Genomic DNA, 18,889 nt, shown 5'->3' with positions numbered 1-18,889 from the left:
GAGGAGAGGGGAGGGGAGGAGAGGGGAGGGGAGGGAAAGGAAAGGATAAGAAAGGACAGGACAGGACAGGACAGGACAGGACAGGACAGGAAAGGAAAGGAAAGGAAAGGAAGAGAAAGGAAGGGGAAAAAGGAAAGGAAACAATCAAATAAAACAGATAGATAGATACCTATTCTGAGGGGAACAGCAGATTAAGGAAACAGGCAATTCATGACCTACTCACCTACTCTTGGGCATCTCTTGAACTAGATAACCTTATAATCAACGCTAAATATGCTACACTCAACAGCTGATGCTTCAGAGCTCAGCCCACATAGCATTAATGATCCCTGAATGATTAAGGAAACATTTCTAGGCACAATGGTGATCACTCTGTTAAATGGAGGATGCTGGCCATGAAGAAAACAGTCACCATTACAGAAGAGAGATCAATAGTCTTGGATCAGGAAAGAATTGAGGAAATACACATTTTCTCTTACTGAATATTATTTCTCTATGTTATCTTTTTCCAACCTTCATTAATAATGATCACAAGCAAATGAAGAATCTATTCTGCCAAAAAGTGTTTTAAAAGGAAAAGATACCCTCTATGCCTCTAAATTTTCCTCTGAAAGAAGAGTCGATACATAAAATAGATAATCTCAGAAGGGAAAAAAAATAATTATATTGTGGCACTAATTATTTTATGGTTATAATAGATTCATCTTCTATTGTGTGTGGAGAAAATAAAATTATATAAACATTGTTTCTGCATACTTAACGCCTAAAAACCTACTACCTGGTATTTGCATTAGTTATAATATACACTCTCATCTGCAACATTTTGTGGCTTATATAGATATTCCTGTTCATTCTCCTGGACCACTTTCCAGGATTGAGGCAGTTCACATGAAACGCTAAGTGTTCTGCTGAAACGTAAAACTGGCTGTTCCTGCTGGGAGAGTGCAAGGCCAAGTCAGTGACAATAGACCCTAACGTGCAGGAAGCTACTTAATTCTTCAGGGAGGCTCCCACTTCTAGCATTGGGCTATTCCTTACTGTTAGCCCGTTGTCTGCCTATGTTCAGAGAGGGGTGACCAAAATCACTGACAAGGGGGCTTTGATATACAGAAACTGTGGTTTCACTAACAACAACAATAACAAATAACACAGAATATTTCCATGTGGTTGGCTATATATACCTCTAGAGCAGATTCTTTTTGGTGGAGATTTGAATGAAAATTTTTCCAATCTTCTTTTGCAGCTGCAACTTTGGCCTGGATCCCTTTCGCTTTCTCTTTGGTCAGCAGGGTACTCAGAAGTTCCCCTTTAGACACCATCACGTTTAGCTTGTGCTGTCCATTTTCACTTTCTGACAAAAACTCCTATAAAAGAAAATATAGAATTAGCCATAATAAAAATATTGTGTGTTGTTTCTATTTTTTCTTTTCTTTTTTTTTTTGAGATGGAGTCTCGCTCTGTCGCCCAGGCTGGAGTGCAGTAGCGCGATCTTGGCTCACTGCAGCCTCCGTCTTCTGGGTTCAAGCAATTCTCCTGCCTCAGCCTCCCGAGTAGCTGGGACTACAGGTGTGTGCTGCCACACCCAGACTTTTTTTTGTATTTTTAATAGAGACAGGGTTTCACCATGTTGGCCAGGATGGTCTTGATCTCCTGACCTCGTGATCTGCCCGCCTCGGCCTCCCAAAGTGATGGGATGACAGGCGTGAGCCACCACAACCACCTTCTATTATTACTTAATAAAGTCAAAGAAAAGAAAATAAGCTCTTTTTATTGTATACGTTAAATGACCCAGGTCATCCTTTAATAGTCAAGTTGCCAACTACTTTATTTGCTAATCTAAATTCTGACTTGTCTCAAAAAGTTGGTGAGCTATTTCATAAAATATTAAAAATTTGATAAAAATAATCAGGAGAAGAAATGAAGACCAAGGGAAAATAAGAGTTGTAAAATAAAATAAACTCTCGCTAAGACTCATTTACAAAACAAATGCCTTGTAGTTCCATATAGCTGGTGGAGCTGGATTATGATTTTGGCTCTGAGGATCCCAGCTACCAAAGTAAAAGAGTAAACACAACCAGGGACAAGACTCGCAGAGCCCAGTGGATAAAAACACACCATCTGCTCAGCAGAAGCACAATTCTCCCTAGGAAAAGACAGGAGATGAATTTCCGTGGGGAATCTTATTCAAATAAATGCTATTAAATAGAGCAGATTACATTCTTAGTAGCAGCTTATATAAAAAAATAACAAGAGAGTGTTTCATAGGGTTGTCCTTATGAGGACAAGCCAATGACATAGTGCCAAAATGTAGTTGAATAAAGTGTAGCTATGGTATGTACTTTTCCCTTCATGTGGCTGGATCTCAAAGAACAGTCTTCCTCTAGAAAAATGGGTAGATCCTGTATTCTACAGTCAATTCTCAATATTTTCAAGTGCTAAAGAAGAAATTGAAAGCACAAGCTCAAAGTTATTTATTCTGACAAGAAACAGAAGCACAGATATTCTGTTGTAGATTTTTATTAAAGAAACTTTGCCAGGACATTTGTCTTCATGGATGGCCATCCCTGTTCATGGAGGCATGCTGCGGTGGGAGGGTCAGAGAAAAGGCCAAAGGCTGTCCTCTAAAATAGTACTAGCCATGAGCAGTGGCTCACGCCTGTAATCCCAGCACTTTGGGAGGCCGAGGCGGGCAGATCAGCTGAGCCTGGGACTTCGAGACCAGCCTGAGCAACATGGTGAAAGCCTGCCTCTACCAAAAATACAAAAGTTAGCTGGGCGTGTTGACGCATGTCTGTAATCCCAGATACTCAGGAGGCTGAGGCAGGAGGACTGCTTGAACGTGGGAGGCAGAGTTTGCAGTGAACCAAGATAGGGCCACTGGACTCCAGCCTGGGTGACTGAGTAAAAACTTTTCTCAAAAAAAAAAAAAAAAAAGAAAAAGAAAAGAAAAATAGCACTGTGTTTCTCCAACATAGAAAAATAGGTGATTGAGTTTCTGCAGTTCTACCCACCAGCCTGAAGCAAAACGGGAAGAATTTTACATTTTATTTTTTATTTTATTTTATTATTTTATTTTATTTTATATTTTATTTTATTTTATTTTACTGTACTTTATTTTATTTTTTGAGACAGAGTCTCAGTCTATAGCCCAGGCTGGAGTGCCATGGTGCGATCTTGGCTCACTGCAATCTCTGCCTCCTGGGTTTAGGCGATTCTCTTGTCTCAGCCTCCCAAGTAGATAGGATTACGGGAGCCCGCCACCACGCTTGGCTAATTTTTGTATTTGATTAGTAGAGACAGGGTTTCTCCATGTTGGCCAGGCTGGTCTCAAACTCCTGATCTCAAGTGATCCGCTCACCACAGCCTCCCAAAGTGCTTGGATTACAGGTGTGTAAGAATTTTAAATGGAGCAAATTTTCACAGGCAGAGTTGTCCTGTTATATTAAGTTATTAACCAAGAATTTAAAAATATATGAACCGTACTGTTTCAGAGCCTGCTGCTACTAGAGACACTTCAAGCACGAGTGCTTACATACAGTGTTCTGCATACCTGTGCCCTCTGAAAGAAACTCAAATTTCATAACCAATCACTCAGAACTGCTGCTATGTGAAATGAGCGGACATACAGGTACGAAAGGCAATTTCAATAACTGTGCTTAAAAAGTGCTGCTATTGAATGAAGGTGGTATGTGAATTGGCACCATGAAGTTACAGTTAGGTAAAAAAAAGACTAGAAAAATAAACCCAAATGAATAAACATAAAATATAACCGCAGCTCTGGCTATCTTAACACACCAGCTCTGTGACTTCACTGATGCTTTTACCCTATTGTACACTGACAGTAATAAATTTACATCCCTGAAATGGTTGTTGTGAAAATTAAATGAGAAAATCCACTTAGAGTGCTCAGGGACAATGCTTGTCACATAGAAAAGCGTTTTATTATTTCCTGGATCACTATTAATATATAAACATAGTGTGCATTTATATAAATGAACTGGTTCCTCTTCATATACAGAATCAATTGTTTGAAGTAGGGATTTATTTGAAATTTGAATTTCTTACGCAAAACTTTTATATGTGATGCCCTTCTGAAGAGATCTAGAGAAGCAGTCCCCAACCTTTTTCGCACCAGGGAGTGGTTTCAGGGAAGATAATTTTTCCACAGACAGGGTGGGGCAGGGGGGATGGTTTCGGGATGAAACTGTTCTACCTCAGATCATCAGGCATTAGTTAGATTCTTAGAAGGAGCACACAGCCTAGTTCCTTTGTGTGCACAGTACACAATGGGTTTCAGCCTCCTATGAGAATCTAATGCTACCGCTGATCTGACAGGAGGCAGAGCTCAAGCAGTAATGCTCACTAGCCTGCTGCTCACCTCCTGCTGTGTGGCCTGGTTCCTAACAGGCCAGGGACCTGTACCAGTCCGCAGCCCAGGAGTTGGGGACCCTTGATTTAGAGGTAACTTTAGTTCACATCAGCACTGCTACTAGAATTAATTGATAACACCCTTACCTGTATTTTCTGAAGACTAGTTGAAACTTCACTTATATTTTGAGGTATATCAAAACACTTGGCGGTAGTGATTTTTGCATTAACCAACCACTGCTGGAAATCCCTGAAGGCCTTTCGGAATCTTTGCTGTAAAATCTGTTCTTTATTTTGGCAGCCCTTGGATGCTTGCAAACAAAGACTGAAAAGGTGATGCAAAAATTTAATGGCAGGAAAAAGTGATAAAGTTGATGAAAATCATGTTTGATAGAATCAGCAGTTCTTAGAATGTGCACTTACCTCATTTAGTAATATATTTAATGCTGAATTAATATTATTTTGAAATTACACCTTAAAATAAACCTCTAGCTTCTAATTTGTATAAAAATATCTTGAACACCAATACGTTTCATGCTCACCAATTATACTCTTTAATCAAGCCAGAAACTTTTCCACTGTAGGCACTCAGGTCTCTGGAAAATCGACAAAGTTCATTCAGCTGAGACTTGAGATCCTCTGTTTTAGGCTCTGCTTTTTGCAAAGCATCCAGTATCTCCTGTTCAGAAATAATGAGACAAAGAAGTGAGCACCTACATTGGGTGATATCCATATCTTCATACTATACACACATCAATCATATTATAAATTATTAGTGAGAGAGGAACCAACATAGTTGATTCAATGAAGAAATGAAGCCTATTTTCAGGATTCCTCTGACAAATAATAGCACCTGGCTTTCATTGTCCCTTTCTTCTTGCCATGGATAGACACTCTAGCATCAAATATTGCAAAGTAGTTAAGTGATTAAGTGGTCAAATGACTTAAAAATAAGACAAGAAAAAGAAAAGAGAAAATAGCCTACACTGTCTACAAATAGTAGGACTAGGCCATCAGGAGATATGTATATTGTTTAAAGGTGAAAAGAAATCATTTTAAAGAAAAGCAACACTTATTTTGGATTAAATATATATATTAAGGGCCAGGCATAGTGGCTCACGCCTGGAATTCCAGCACTTTAGGAGGCCGAGGAGGGTGAGGGTGGATCACCTGAGGTCAGGAGTTCGAGACCAGCCTGACCAACATGGTGAACCCCACCTCTACTGAAAATACAAAAATTAGCCAGATGTGGTGGCGGGCGCCTGTAATCCCAGCTACTTGGGAGGCTGAGGCAGGAGAATCCCTAGAACCTGAGAGGTGGAGGTTGCAGTGAGCTGAGATCGTGCCATTGCACTCCAGCCTGGGAGACAGAACGAAACTCTGTCTTAAAAAAAAAAAAAAATATATATATATATATATATATATATATCTCCAAAACTGAATCCTGTTTCAATTGATTTTATGTAGTTTATACAGTTAACTTTTACATTAAAAATTTCTTATAATCCGTGAGTCTGGTTTAAATAGCAATTCATTTATTTCATAGTTTCATTCATAAAGTCATCAAATACTTGCTAAATGTCTACTGTGTGCCAAGCATTTTGCTGGATTCTGGGACCCCTTGTCCCCCCATGAATAAAAGTAAGATTCTTGTTCTTGAAGAGCTCACAATTTAATAGATGAGGGAGACACGTGAATAGCTACATTACTGTGTATACCCAATCTAAAATAAAGCCTTAGGGCTTGAAAAGTACACCTCTGAAATCGAGGCCATGGTCAACTGAGTTACACAAGGTGCTTTGCAATCAGAGTGTTTCTCTCATAGGGTTGTCACAAGGAGCAAATGAAATCATGAATGTCAAATACTTAGCACAGTTCCTAGCACACTAAGTGTCTAATTCATAAAATCAGCAGGAGAATGACTCCCGAATATGTAAATACTGTGTGGATAACGGTAGCACTGAAGCAAAAAACCAAAATAAATTAAGGAGGAGGGGCAAAAAGATGAGTAACTACTCAAATAGCTGTTGCTGTGACCATTATTGTCTGATATTTGTCAAGAGATGGCCCAGATTTGTAGAGAAACCACATCCCTCAACAAACCAGCCCTGTGCTTCATTCCTTGTCCTGGTAAATGGCACCACTGTCCCCCGCTGATGTCAATCAGAAGATTAAGCATCATCCAGGCCTCTCCCTTTGTTTCCTTTCTCACTCTATGCAAGAGATATCCAGGCTAGCTTATTCTGTGTCTTAGCTCCTTTTATCATTCCCCTCTTTGCCTCTGCACGTTGACTTTCACAGACCCACTTACATATTCATTATTTCTTTTTGGGCTGGCACTACATCCTCCTAATCTGATTCCTCCTCTCTAGGTTCCCTTCTTGTGTTTTCTGATTCCTCAGTGACCCTGCATCTTGATGCTGTTCCTCTATGTCATCTGTCAGGTCACATTTTAATTATACCTCAAGACTCAGCTCGAATAACAACTCCTTTAAGTATCCCCTGCCCTCCTTCCCACCTCTTCGGGCTTCTCATCTCAGGATACCCAGGACCTTGCAGACCTTCATCACAAGGAGTATCCACATTGGCTTCATACTTGTGTATCTCCCCACCTAGGCTGTGATTATGAGAGCAGGAATGACGTTCTCCTGGTTTGTCAATTCTTTATTTAACTCGGTGTCTGGGCTGGAGGAGTCTAGGACATTTTTATTTACAGAAATTCATCAACAACTAAACAATTTCTCTCTGAAATTCCAAACACTAAACTAGGACCAACTATTTAACACCATATGGAACCTTTTACTTAAGACAGAACATTGTAAGAACATTGTAAGAAACTTAGCATTCAACAAAAACATAAAAATACTGGAGATTCAAGTCAGTTACTTATGAATGGGATGACATTAAAAGTGAAAAGTTTTTGACCAAAATGTTACATTTAAAACATTTCTGTAACTTCATCCTAAATTAAAGTATGTCAGTAGAGTCATTATATAAATATCAGCTTATATATTTCTGATTCTGTTAAGTTCTAGAATGCATTTTTTCACCTTATACAGCTTAAGAAAATTATTTCCAATGTTAATATCCCAATGGATATTAAGATAAATGAGTTTTGCAAACATAGTAAATAGAATTCTTTTTGCAATATTATATTATATAGTTTATAGATCATCTGTTTTTATGTTTTAAAGAATTTCTTGAGGACTGTCATCTAATTGCATAAAATAAATACTTCAATTCTTATTGTGATCATCAACAATGACAAGTCTTCCCTAAAAGCAAAACAATGCCCTAAGAACTCTAGCATATCTACTATTTTGTTAATATTTTCTTACATATTCATTGTGATAGAAATATCTCCACTTTTAGATAAAATGCCATTATTAGAAGTAAAAAAGAAAATATGAATATTGCGAAGCAATGTAGTATTGTCATCGAAAGCATTGACTCTGGAGTCAAATCTGGAAGCAGACATACTTCCAGACAGAGGGCTGTCATATTTGAACTATTTAATACAACTGAAAACCCATATTCACTACTGCATTCTCATGTGTATTTTTATAGGCCTCAACTATTATTTTCACTAATAATATCAACGTAAAAAATAACAATAACAGAACAGTAATGTAATCTAGGCACAACCAAATCTTTCCTTTTTAAAAATTTCACTCATATTACTGGAATAGAAAGAAAGGGAAAGAAAAAGGAACCAAAACAGTATAACTGATTTTTTCATATTATACCATGTAGAGCAATTATCAACTTCTTTGACCCTGTGTGACAGAACTGATTTCTATGCTTTATTCTGGTACATAAATCTAAAGGACAGGAAATGCAACAGAATAACAAAAACAAACCCCCAAACCTAAAAACATTATAAATAAAGTAGCATAAAGAGGTAGAAAGCTTTATTTTATGGCATGCTGCATTTGTTTCAAATACTTGATTTAAAACCAGACACTGCTGGAAATACTACATGACTTTCTTACTGGCAGGAGCTATTTTGAAATTGTTGTAATATAAATAGGAGCAGAGAAGTTTACTAAACTTCCTTTTAAGGACATCCATGAATCAGGGCATTGTAAACTGGAAATATTGAAAAGGCTTTCAAAGATACTGTTTAACAGTGAAAGAAACGAAGAAGAGGTTAAGCTTTTGCTCTTTCTTCGGTCTCCCTCGTAGTCTTCCCTTTCTCACATTCTAAAGAAGCTGCCATTAGTTTCAAAAAAAAAAAAGTCTCGGGAAGGTGACCAGGGAGTGTGACGTAGATTTCTGTTAACAGGCTAATTCAAGAACAGCTGTCAAAACCACACAGAGGAGAGCTAATCGGGGCAAAAACTATTCGCTGTGCTGTAGGAGATTACCAAGTGAGTCTTTTAAGGCTATAAATTCAATCATTTAGTTGTATGAAATAGTTAACTGGCAAGAAAACAGCTATGACTCTCTGTCTATTTATGCCCCTGCCCACAGGCCATTTTTCAGACTGAATGGCTGAATACAGTATTACAAACTGTTACACCATAGGAATGAAAGTAAAATGTCTCCACTAACAATGTTTCCTACTGCAAATAATAACCCAAATCTTTATTTTTACAAAAGTTTGATATATGACAAAAGGAAATGAATCAGACTTTGCTTATTTAATGAGATAAATACTTCTTCCAAGTGTGCATGTTGCGTGTTTTTAGTTAGCAAGATTTTTTTTTTTTTTTTTAGGAACGATGAAAGTCAAAACATTTTTCAAAGCATAACCACCAATAGAAAACAGGAAGCCAACTTACTTGTCCTTTGTGCCAGCATTCCACTATCTCCTCATCCGTGTTCTTGCCTTCCAGGAGGGTTAACTGCTGAGCCCAGGTTTTCAGAAGGGCACTGAACTCTTCCAGTGCCTGCTCCAGTTGAGCCACTTGGCCTGAGAATTCCTGCTCCGAAAGGGCCATCTGGCTGACCAGGTTCTCCAAACAGCTCTGCGTTTGGAATACACTGTCTTCCCACTGCTTCCAGTCGGCACGCAGGGCCTGCATCTCTGTGTGCATGAGCTCACACCCACTGGCAGTTGTGTTCTGTTTCACTTCAGGAGCCAGCGACTCCACTCTGCTGAGACGGCTTGCACCAATCTCTCTGGAATCTATCAGCTCCTGTAATGGAATATCACCATGGTAACTGAAGAGCCTGTGAGTCACTTGGACTGCAAGTTTTCAACTGTGTACACAGGGGGACCCTGTCCTGCTGGGCAGTTTTAACAACTGTGCCACAAGGACCCAGAATCAATTCATCTGCCCACTCTTAAATTATAATAGCGGGAGTTGTCATCACTAGCGCCTAAGGCTTATGGCAAAAAAAAATCCCGAGAATCCTCAATATCCTGAAATAGACTAAACAGAGACCCTGAAATCAGGCATTATTTGCACACGTGAAAATGTTTAGTGACTCAAGTGTTTGCCTGTGGTGGATTGCTGCTGTAAATGATCAAACCCAGACCCAGATTTCCCTCAAAGTGAATGCTCAAGTAAATAAAGATTGTGGCAGAACTGTGTTCTGCTCATGGTCTCTATCCTCAGTTCATCTTCTTCCACAGGGTGGTGGCTTAAATCACACTTGCATTCTACTAGGAATCAGGCAGACTCATCACAGCAAAAGAATGAGCCCTACTCAATTCCAAATACTTCAATACTAAGTACACATTTTTGTAGCATATAAAATGAATAATGCATTCATAGACTGACTTGCTCAAAAGTTTAAAGTAACCTTTAGACTGAGTACATTTATTAGTATTTTTTTACCTTAAAAAAGTCACTAGAAATTTAACAGTTTAGCTATAGCCAAGTTAACAATTTAGCTTGATCTTAAAGCACACAAATACTCTAAAGGACAAGATAAAATTAAATTGCATTGTTAAATTGATATAATTGCAGCATTTCTCTCTGAGAATAGATTCTCTTACTACAATTTTTCTTGGTGAAATAATCATCCGACGTTTATATATTTACATAACAATTGCTAAAGGCAGGATTTTGTTAATATTATTACAAAGTTATGACTTTACCACTGGATTAAATAGAAATAAAAGATAATTAGGCACAAAAAAGTTCAAAAAGAAAATCAATGACCAATTAGCAGTAAAGAGACATTGGAATGTTAAGTATGAAGCATGCTTAATAAATTATGTTAAACATAAAGTATGTCTTAACTAGTCTATATAATATAGTTTGTGTCTCACTAAATTAACTTGAAATAAATATATCTGTTCATAATTATATACAATAGAGCCATATTTTAATATAGATCATTTGAAAGTATTTAGTATTCAGTTGTGCAGTAGTCTAAATTACAATGACATGAAAATCCTTACACACAGCATGATATGCATATTCAACCTTTTCTCAGCAACAGGATTCTAAAAACCATCCCTGTTTATTAGTGTGTGCAGTAGTTATTTGATGAAGAAAAAATATATAACTTTTTAACCAGTGCTGCGTCTAACTAACAGACCTAAATACTTGTAATAATTTGCCTTTGTGAGCAATTTCAAATTTGAAGTTCCCCAAAATACTCTCTTATGCTTTATCCCAATTTTCCTTAGCATGAAAATGGAACACTTCAATATTTGCAATCAGAAATCTAGCCATTCAGAATTTGAATAAGGACAGCATCATTGTCAAGAGTTTTGAAATGGCTTTTGCATATATTTTCTTATCTTGTATTTACATTTTTAGACATATGATATACACATACACACATATGTACATGAACATTCACGCCCTCATACCCATATACATTTTGCTTTAGAGTTGCCTTTTCTCAGTGATTATTTCTGTGGATGTGATAGGTGTGGTGTTGAAGGACAGAGGAGGTGCTTTATGTGTTTCCTCCAAGGTTTTTAAAACCACCCACACACTAACCTACATTCAGGCTGGACCTGAACTTCTGAGAGGCAGTTTCTGATAGTCTTCACTTTCTCCATCCCAATTTCTTTCTGCCAATTCCTTCTCCTATATTCCTTGTCTTTATGGAAGCACTTTATAAAGGCTTTCTCAATAAAAAAGAGTATTTGTCAAACCAGGTAGCAGCCTTTGTAAAAGAATTCTTTTACTTTCTCTTATTTATTAACTTTTTGAAACAGTAGTCCATTTCTGCTATCTCCTCTTCCTCATCTGCCATTTACTCCTAAATCCATGTAACCTGATTTCTCACCTTCCCTGCTGTGCAGATGTTTCTCAGACTGGCTGCCCAGCAGCCTCACTGTCAAACCTAGTTGGGATTCTTCAGTATTCCTCCTAACGGCAGCCTCCTGCTGTACCTGTGATGGTGACCACCTTCTCTACTTAGAGCCTCGGTGGCATCACACCCTCCTACTCTTCCACTTCTTGTTCCTCCCTCCCTTTTTCTCTCTACCTTTCAAGTCATTTTCTCCTATGGCTCATTAAATATTGGTAGCACCCAGCTTTTGGTTCTGTGCCCATTGTTCTATTTGCTCTATACATAGGTCTTGGTTTTATCCATTTTAGTGGCTTTAACAACAAATTAGACACTAATCACTTTCAACTCCATGTCTTCAATCCATCTTCTTAACCTGAAATTCAGGCTTGAATATGCAACTGCCCCCAAGACATTACTACTACCTGGCAGTTCAAATTGGATCTGATCATCAATGAACAACTCATGTCTTCCCCCCTGTCACCAGGCTCCTCTGCATGCAATTATTTTCCTCAGGTGGTAACAGTCCTGTGGATTCTAGGTAAAGATTTGACCATCATCCTTGACTCTTCCCACCTTGTCATGTTATAGCCAATTAATCACTCATTTACCAAATCCACTGGATTTTCTTATTGGGTGTGTTCTATGTGCCAGGCATGATGCTACAGGTTTTATGTGTATGATCTAATTTGGTTGTCAAAACAACTTTATCAGACAGGTACTATTTTCATGTATGCATTTTTTAACCAATTGAGAGGTGGAGGCTTGAGGACATCAGGTAACTTGCTGAAAGACACGGCCAGAAAGCCAATAGAAGAAGGATGCAGCATTGGGTTTCTCTGATTCCAGAGCCTGAACTCTAATAGTACAGTAAGCTCTTACTACATTTTTTGTATTATTTTATAGAGACCAGTTTGTGGATCACTGTTCCTCACTAGACTGCAAGTTCTTTAGGGAATGCACAAGCCTGACTGAGTAAATGGATAGATGGGTAGATGGATTGATGGAAGGATGGATGAATAAATTATCATAGTACTAAGAAATGTGTCAAAGAAGAATTTTAAAGAATCACACAGGAAAAAAAGGACTTAAAAAGTGGTTTTATGTTATTAGCTCAGTTAAAACACACATAGTCATAAGATTTAAATAAGATAACACTTTTAAAGCACTTAAAAGTAGATCTTCAGGGACCGGGCACCGTGGCTTATGCTTGTAATTCCAGCACTTTGGGAGGCCAAGGCAGGCGGACCAGCCTGGCCAACATGGCGAAACCCCGTCTCTACTAAAAAAAAATAAAAAAGTTAGCCGGATGTGGTGGCAGGCACCTGTAATCACGGCTACTCAGGAGGCTGAGGCAGGAGAATCTCTTGAACCTAAGAGGCAGAGGTTGCAGTGAGCTGAGATCGCGCCACTGCATTCCAGCCTGGGCGACAGAGCAAGACTCGGTTTCAAAAAACAACAACAACAAAAACAAACAAGTAGATCTGCAAAATGTAGTTACAATTGCAACCATAAGCTATAATTTTTATGACTTTTATGTTCTGATCTTGGAATCAAAACACAATCTGAGTTTTAAATTCCTGACCACAATTACACCATTTATTCCCAACATTTTCTCCTCTAAAACTAAACCACTGAGGATTTCATTGCTGCTTCATTTTAATGTTAAAACCCATTATTTTCCATGGGGGAAAATTATTACAATTTAATATTTAAGCAACTAGAAATTTACTAAAAGATACTAGAGTCTGCAACTCCCCAGAAAGGTAAATTTCTGTTTTAGAAATTGTCCTTATGTGGAGTAAACGAGATGATAATTTCAAGGTCCTGTGAAGTACTCCCTTCTATTATGTTGTTGGATGTCCTCTAGGAAAGCAGAACAAAACATCCAGAATGACATTTTCAGGTTATTGTTAGAATACATTTAACTAAGTTACTATATACACTTTTCTTCCCTGGTGCTAAACAACAGTATCTGGTTTTGTCAGCCCACCAAGTTAGCCATTTCCTAGCCTGTCATATTACAGCAATAAGCACATTTGCATAAAGAAATGTAAAGACAATGTTACATTGTGCTCGTAAGTGTAAAGTCTTTTGAATTCTTCCTATGACTCTTGTTTATGTTTAGAATCAGTGAGGCATCAAATAGAAAACAGGAAGGAAACATTTTAAATAACAGAATCTTATCCACAAAATCTTTATCAAAAGTATGTTGTACTCAAGAAGGAATGAAGCAATGTAGATATAGCATCTGTTCATTTCCTGACCTTAATTTTTGATAACTTTTTCTGGGTGGCTGATGAATCTCCAGACGTATCTGACCACCGGTGAAGTTCTTCCTTTGCTGAATGGAGCCAATCTGTGAACTCGTGGACCGCATCTAAATACATTAGATGATCTTTCACAATCTCTTCCACTTTCCTCATTTTTTCCTAGTAAACAAAGGAAAGACTACCTTAACAGTGGTCCTTTTGAGAACATGAACTCAGGTAAGACAACAGGCCTGATAGAGGTCTCTTAATACATCTCAGAAAATTTCATTTTTGTTCTTGAATTTTCTCTTGAGTTTAATATCTTAAGAAGAAACTATCAAATTTAACTAAATGTCAAGGCTTTGGAAAAGCAACTATTTTCCTGTAAGTTTACTATTTTCTACCTTAGTATGGAAATCATGCTTAATTCATGTTGGCTAACATCGCTCACTAACAATCCTCTTAATAATTATTATCATAACCATTCTTATTAAAGCAATTATTTGTTAGCTTGGTGTACAGCATTCTGTTCAGCACTTTAAATGCATTTGCTCATTTAATCTTCATAACAGTCCTGTGAGGAAGATACTATTATTATTATCATTTTATAGGAAAAGACACTAAAGCTTAGAGAGGTTAGGTAATGTGTAATTGTGGCCAGTCACACATTCAAAAGTGTCAAAGCCAGAATTCAAACTTACGTCTTTTTGACTTGAGTCATAGCTCTTAATCATTAACAAGATGAAAATGAAGATAAACAAGCACATCTATTAATAATCATAGTGTCAAGAAGACAAGAGTTAGTTCCCAATAAGGCAAACCAAAGAAAAGAAAAAGCAGCAAACAACAACACTTCTCTCCCTTAATTTCTATAATATTTACAAATATGCCAAAGAATAATCATGAAGGAAATGAAAGATTCATATAGAGAATTGGAAAGATATTTTTGATATTATATAAAGGAGCTTGTACTTTGGAAAATAGAAACTGTTTTTACTAAGATGAGAGATGAACACAATATTTCGTACACGATTGAATCTTGAAGGTAAATAGACTTGCATTTAATATAACAAATATAAGTGTAGCAAAAGAAAAACAACTTTAACAGTGACATTTGATGTGCAAAGTAGATAGATTAACTAAAAAAGCAGAGAAAGAAAAAAATAAGCAATAAAGAATAATCCCAAGATTGTAGAAAGAGAAAAATGAATAGGCATCCATAGTAAGAAATGTTGTTTATGTCATACCCATTTACTGAATGTATAAATAGTTTTAGAGCAGCCAATTCTCCAACAATTTAATCCACGGTTTCTTCTTTACCTGACCTTGGCAACAGTCATTATATTATTAATAGAAATCAATATATTATATTAATGTATTATAAAGCATCTACTTTCAATATAAAGCACTAACCTTGGCAACAGTCATTATATCATTAAACTGTGTTTTCAGCTCCTCTTGAGCTGTGTCCTTGAAAGATTCATCCTCCGTCTTTTCGTAGAGGTCCCTGGACTTCGCAATTAGACGGTGAAGGGCTCTCGTGTGATCTTCTGCCTCAGACAGGACGGACTGGAAGTGGTCAAGCAGGACGAACTTCTCTTTCAGACCTGGCTGCGGTTGTAAGGGATGTTCTACTTTTTGATCCACTGATTCCATCCACTGCTCCAGTTGGTTTTTCCTCTCTAGATAGTCATTCCATTGGCTAATCACAGACTCTAAAGTGCTAGAATTAATGTCACATATTAACAAAAATGAATTATTTTGACATCTCTACTGAAAACCAATCACAAAGTCATGACATCCATGTGAATTGTTTTATTGAATGCTACTGGAAGTGATGAAAATGTTGCTTTTGAGTGCAGGGAGAAACACTACTTCTCTGATCCATGAGATCCTTACCACAGGTCCTTTGAACAAAGTCAATCTATATTAAAACATGAAATAAGAAGTTGTGGTCATACATGCATCTGGAATTTGTCTTCCAAATGCTAACTATTCTAAATGAACAAGATACATTTATATGTTATGTTGTTAAAAATCAGCATGGGAACATCAATGAAATTTTATTTCATATAGATCAGTTATTAATTTTCTTGGAATTATTAATAGTTTATCATATTAAAATCAGATGGTGATTGTTGACTGGAATTCAAAATTCAAGGTATCCTTCCTGAGTAAATGATATATCATTAGGTTGATTTTCATTTGGGGACACACACACACACACACACACAATATACAGTGCTATTGTGTCGAATGTGTGAATGAATGCTCAAGTATTTATAAGAAAAATAGTCACAAATATAATAGCTTTCTACATAGTCAAACAAAGCGCTCTCCAGACTGGCATTTAGGAAAAATCCCTCCATTACTAAGCATTACAAGCTATTCTAAACTCATCTGCAGTGATTTCCCCAGCCCCCCTTGCATACAAGCCTATGAATCTGAAATTAAAATACTGTGGTAAATGAACTTCCAGCATTTGCTCAAACTGTTGCTTTTGCATCTTTGCATCCATTGATCTATTGTACCCTCATCATGCAGGCTTTAAAGTCCTACCTGTTCCTCAAATAATTTTCTAAAAAGCACCCCCACCCCGCCTTTTTTTTTTTTTTTTTTTGACAGGGTCTTACTCTGTCACCAAGGCTGTAGTGCTGTGGTGCAATCATATAGCTTATTGCAATCTCTGTCTCCTCCTATCAGGTGATCCTCCCACCTCAGCCTCCCAAGTAGCTGGGACTGCAAGTGCATGCCACCACGCCTGGCTAATTTTTGTATTTTTTTCTCTTTTTTTGAATTTTGACTGTGACTTCAGATAATATTTGCATATTTTGTAGAGGCATAGTTTCACCCTGTTGCCCAGACTAGTTTCAAACTCCTAGGCTTAAGCAATCTGCCTACCTAGGCCTCCCAAAGTGCTGGGATTACAGGCGTGAGCCAAGACTCTGCATTCTTCTACAACCCCACAGTGCATTTTGAAAATGGTTAGTAACATAGGCTGAGTCAGAGTATTCCAAAATACATCCTGTGCTAGTGTCTGAGCTTTTAGAGGGCAAAAACCTTTCTGTTTTATTTCATTATTTTAATGCAATAATTTGAACGTTGCTATCGCTCAATATGTCACTGTCAAATTTAATTTCTTGCTGAAATAGTGGAGTCAAGGACCAGAGTTTGCTTCCTGCATGTAACATTCTAACATCTGAAAAATATCTACCCATATTCCTATGAACTTTTAGGAAACTGGCCTAAGCCAAGCCTCTGGAAGCTTACTTCATGCTCCGGCAGTCTATGATATAGAGTAAGGCAACGATAGCATCTGATTTTTTTTCTTTGCTGACCATTGTGAGTTATTACTAAGATGCAAAGCCCTGCTGACTTCGAGAGTCACTGCCTATGCTCCATATTAAATGAAAAAACAACAATAACAACAACAAAAAAACCTCCAAATTGTTAGTTGTAACCAGGGATTTTTGTTTACATTGCCGTGGATAACTGTAGCGTTATTTCTCTTTTGCTTTGTAATGAACTTGAATTTTCTTTAAATATTTTTTAAATTTTATTGTAGGTTGAAGGGTATGTGTGCAGAGTTGCTGTATAGGTAAATTTGTGTCACAGGGGTTTGCTGCCCAGATTATTTCATTGCCCATGTACCAAGCCTAATACATGACAGTTATTTTCGCTGCTCCTCTCCCTCCTGCCATCTTCCACCCTCAAGGAGGCAACAGTGTCTGTTATTCCCTTCTTTGTATAATCTTCTATTCATCTATTTTGTTATGATCCCATTGGGCACCCAGTGTGTCCATGATCTAACAGGATATATAACCATCAGAATATGGCTCTTTTTTACTGTAATTCAGACTGATGGTCATTTGTCCGACAAATGAGCCAGATTATTTATGGATACTCTGAGAAGAGGGAGGTAGGGAGAAACCTCTCACTTATAATTACAACAACAACAAAAACACTACCTGGTATAACAATCAAGGGCTTCCCTACTTCCTCATCAACATCTGGTACAGGTGATTTCAACAGAGGCTCTACGGCTGGGCTCTATTCTGGATGGGCTGACTGTTGCTTGTGCGAGAATGTCCCACACTTTGTAGGATATGAGCACTCTGTGCCTCAGTCACTAAATGCCAGGGATATTCCCTCGTCACTGTGACAATCAAAACCACCCTACACATTTCCCATAATGCAAATGGGGGTAGTATGACTTCTAGTTGAGGAACAGATTTACGACTAAGCTCAACAGCTACCAATAGCTTAATTTTCCGTATGTTCCTTAAGCTAAAATGTATTCAAGTTATTAAAGAACCATATATTCTTGCTTGGATGGCTTGAAAGGAGATGTTTTGCTGAGCCCATGTCACGTAAGATTCCAGGAGAGATAATAGGTAGATTTAAATATTTAAAAAATGCAAGCAAGAACACAGAAACAAAGCAATAACAAGCAAAAACCAGTCATCGCCCTATGGAAAACACAACTTAGACAAAGACAGGCATGCCTACAACAAGCTACAGTAACATGCTTGGGAATTCCGCCCCAGGAGACCTCAGTACTGCTCCATCATTTTACTAAGTCACTGCATTGGACTTAGTCAAACACTAAAAATAGGTTCTGTACCTTTGAGCATGGATGGAGGAGCTCATGATGTCAGCCCACACTTCTTTAAGGGTCTCTAACTGAGTCTGAATCACCCTCTGACCTTCTTTGTTGCTACTTCTCAAGGCCTGTTCCCCCTTGCCGATGGCCATATTCAACTTAACTTCCCCTTCACCTTTCATCAGGAGAATATCCTGGGAAGGAAGAAAGAATACTAATCAGTAGGCATGTAAAAACCTTCTTCTATTTTAAAACAAATAGTAGTTTTCTATAAGAATTTAGGTAGGAATACTTTACTTACCTTAAAATGAAAACAACAAACTCTGGGCCCTATTGCAATATAATATTGACTTAAAATTAGGTATCTGGGAGTCTAGGAGTCAAATATTAATTCCAATATAAATTCTTAGAAAACTTGGACCACTAGCCTAGAAAGTATAATTTTATTGACTTCAGTTTCAAAGAG

The 18,889-nt window shown here is 37.6% G+C and overlaps 1 protein-coding gene across 1 annotated transcript in view; it reads right to left on the bottom strand.

Moving 5' to 3' along the window:
• Nucleotides 1–18,889, bottom strand: part of LOC116463206 (nesprin-1) — a 532,426-nt gene that overhangs the window by 260,441 nt on the left and 253,096 nt on the right. The window contains exons 53-59 of the mRNA XM_032146204.2: nt 18,445–18,617; nt 15,234–15,543; nt 13,836–14,000; nt 9,153–9,509; nt 4,911–5,047; nt 4,516–4,693; nt 1,182–1,364 (exon numbers count right to left, since the gene is read on the bottom strand). Coding sequence (XP_032002095.1) covers nt 1,182–1,364; nt 4,516–4,693; nt 4,911–5,047; nt 9,153–9,509; nt 13,836–14,000; nt 15,234–15,543; nt 18,445–18,617 — 1,503 coding nt within the window. The remainder of the gene's footprint in view (nt 1–1,181; nt 1,365–4,515; nt 4,694–4,910; nt 5,048–9,152; nt 9,510–13,835; nt 14,001–15,233; nt 15,544–18,444; nt 18,618–18,889) is intronic.

This window comes from Hylobates moloch, unplaced genomic scaffold (genome assembly GCF_009828535.3).
Source record: "Hylobates moloch isolate HMO894 unplaced genomic scaffold, HMol_V3 SCAFFOLD_29, whole genome shotgun sequence".
Classification (NCBI taxonomy): domain Eukaryota; kingdom Metazoa; phylum Chordata; class Mammalia; order Primates; family Hylobatidae; genus Hylobates; species Hylobates moloch.
The sequence above is the reverse complement of the archived record's forward strand: the minus strand, read 5'-3'. Positions and strand labels throughout refer to the sequence as shown.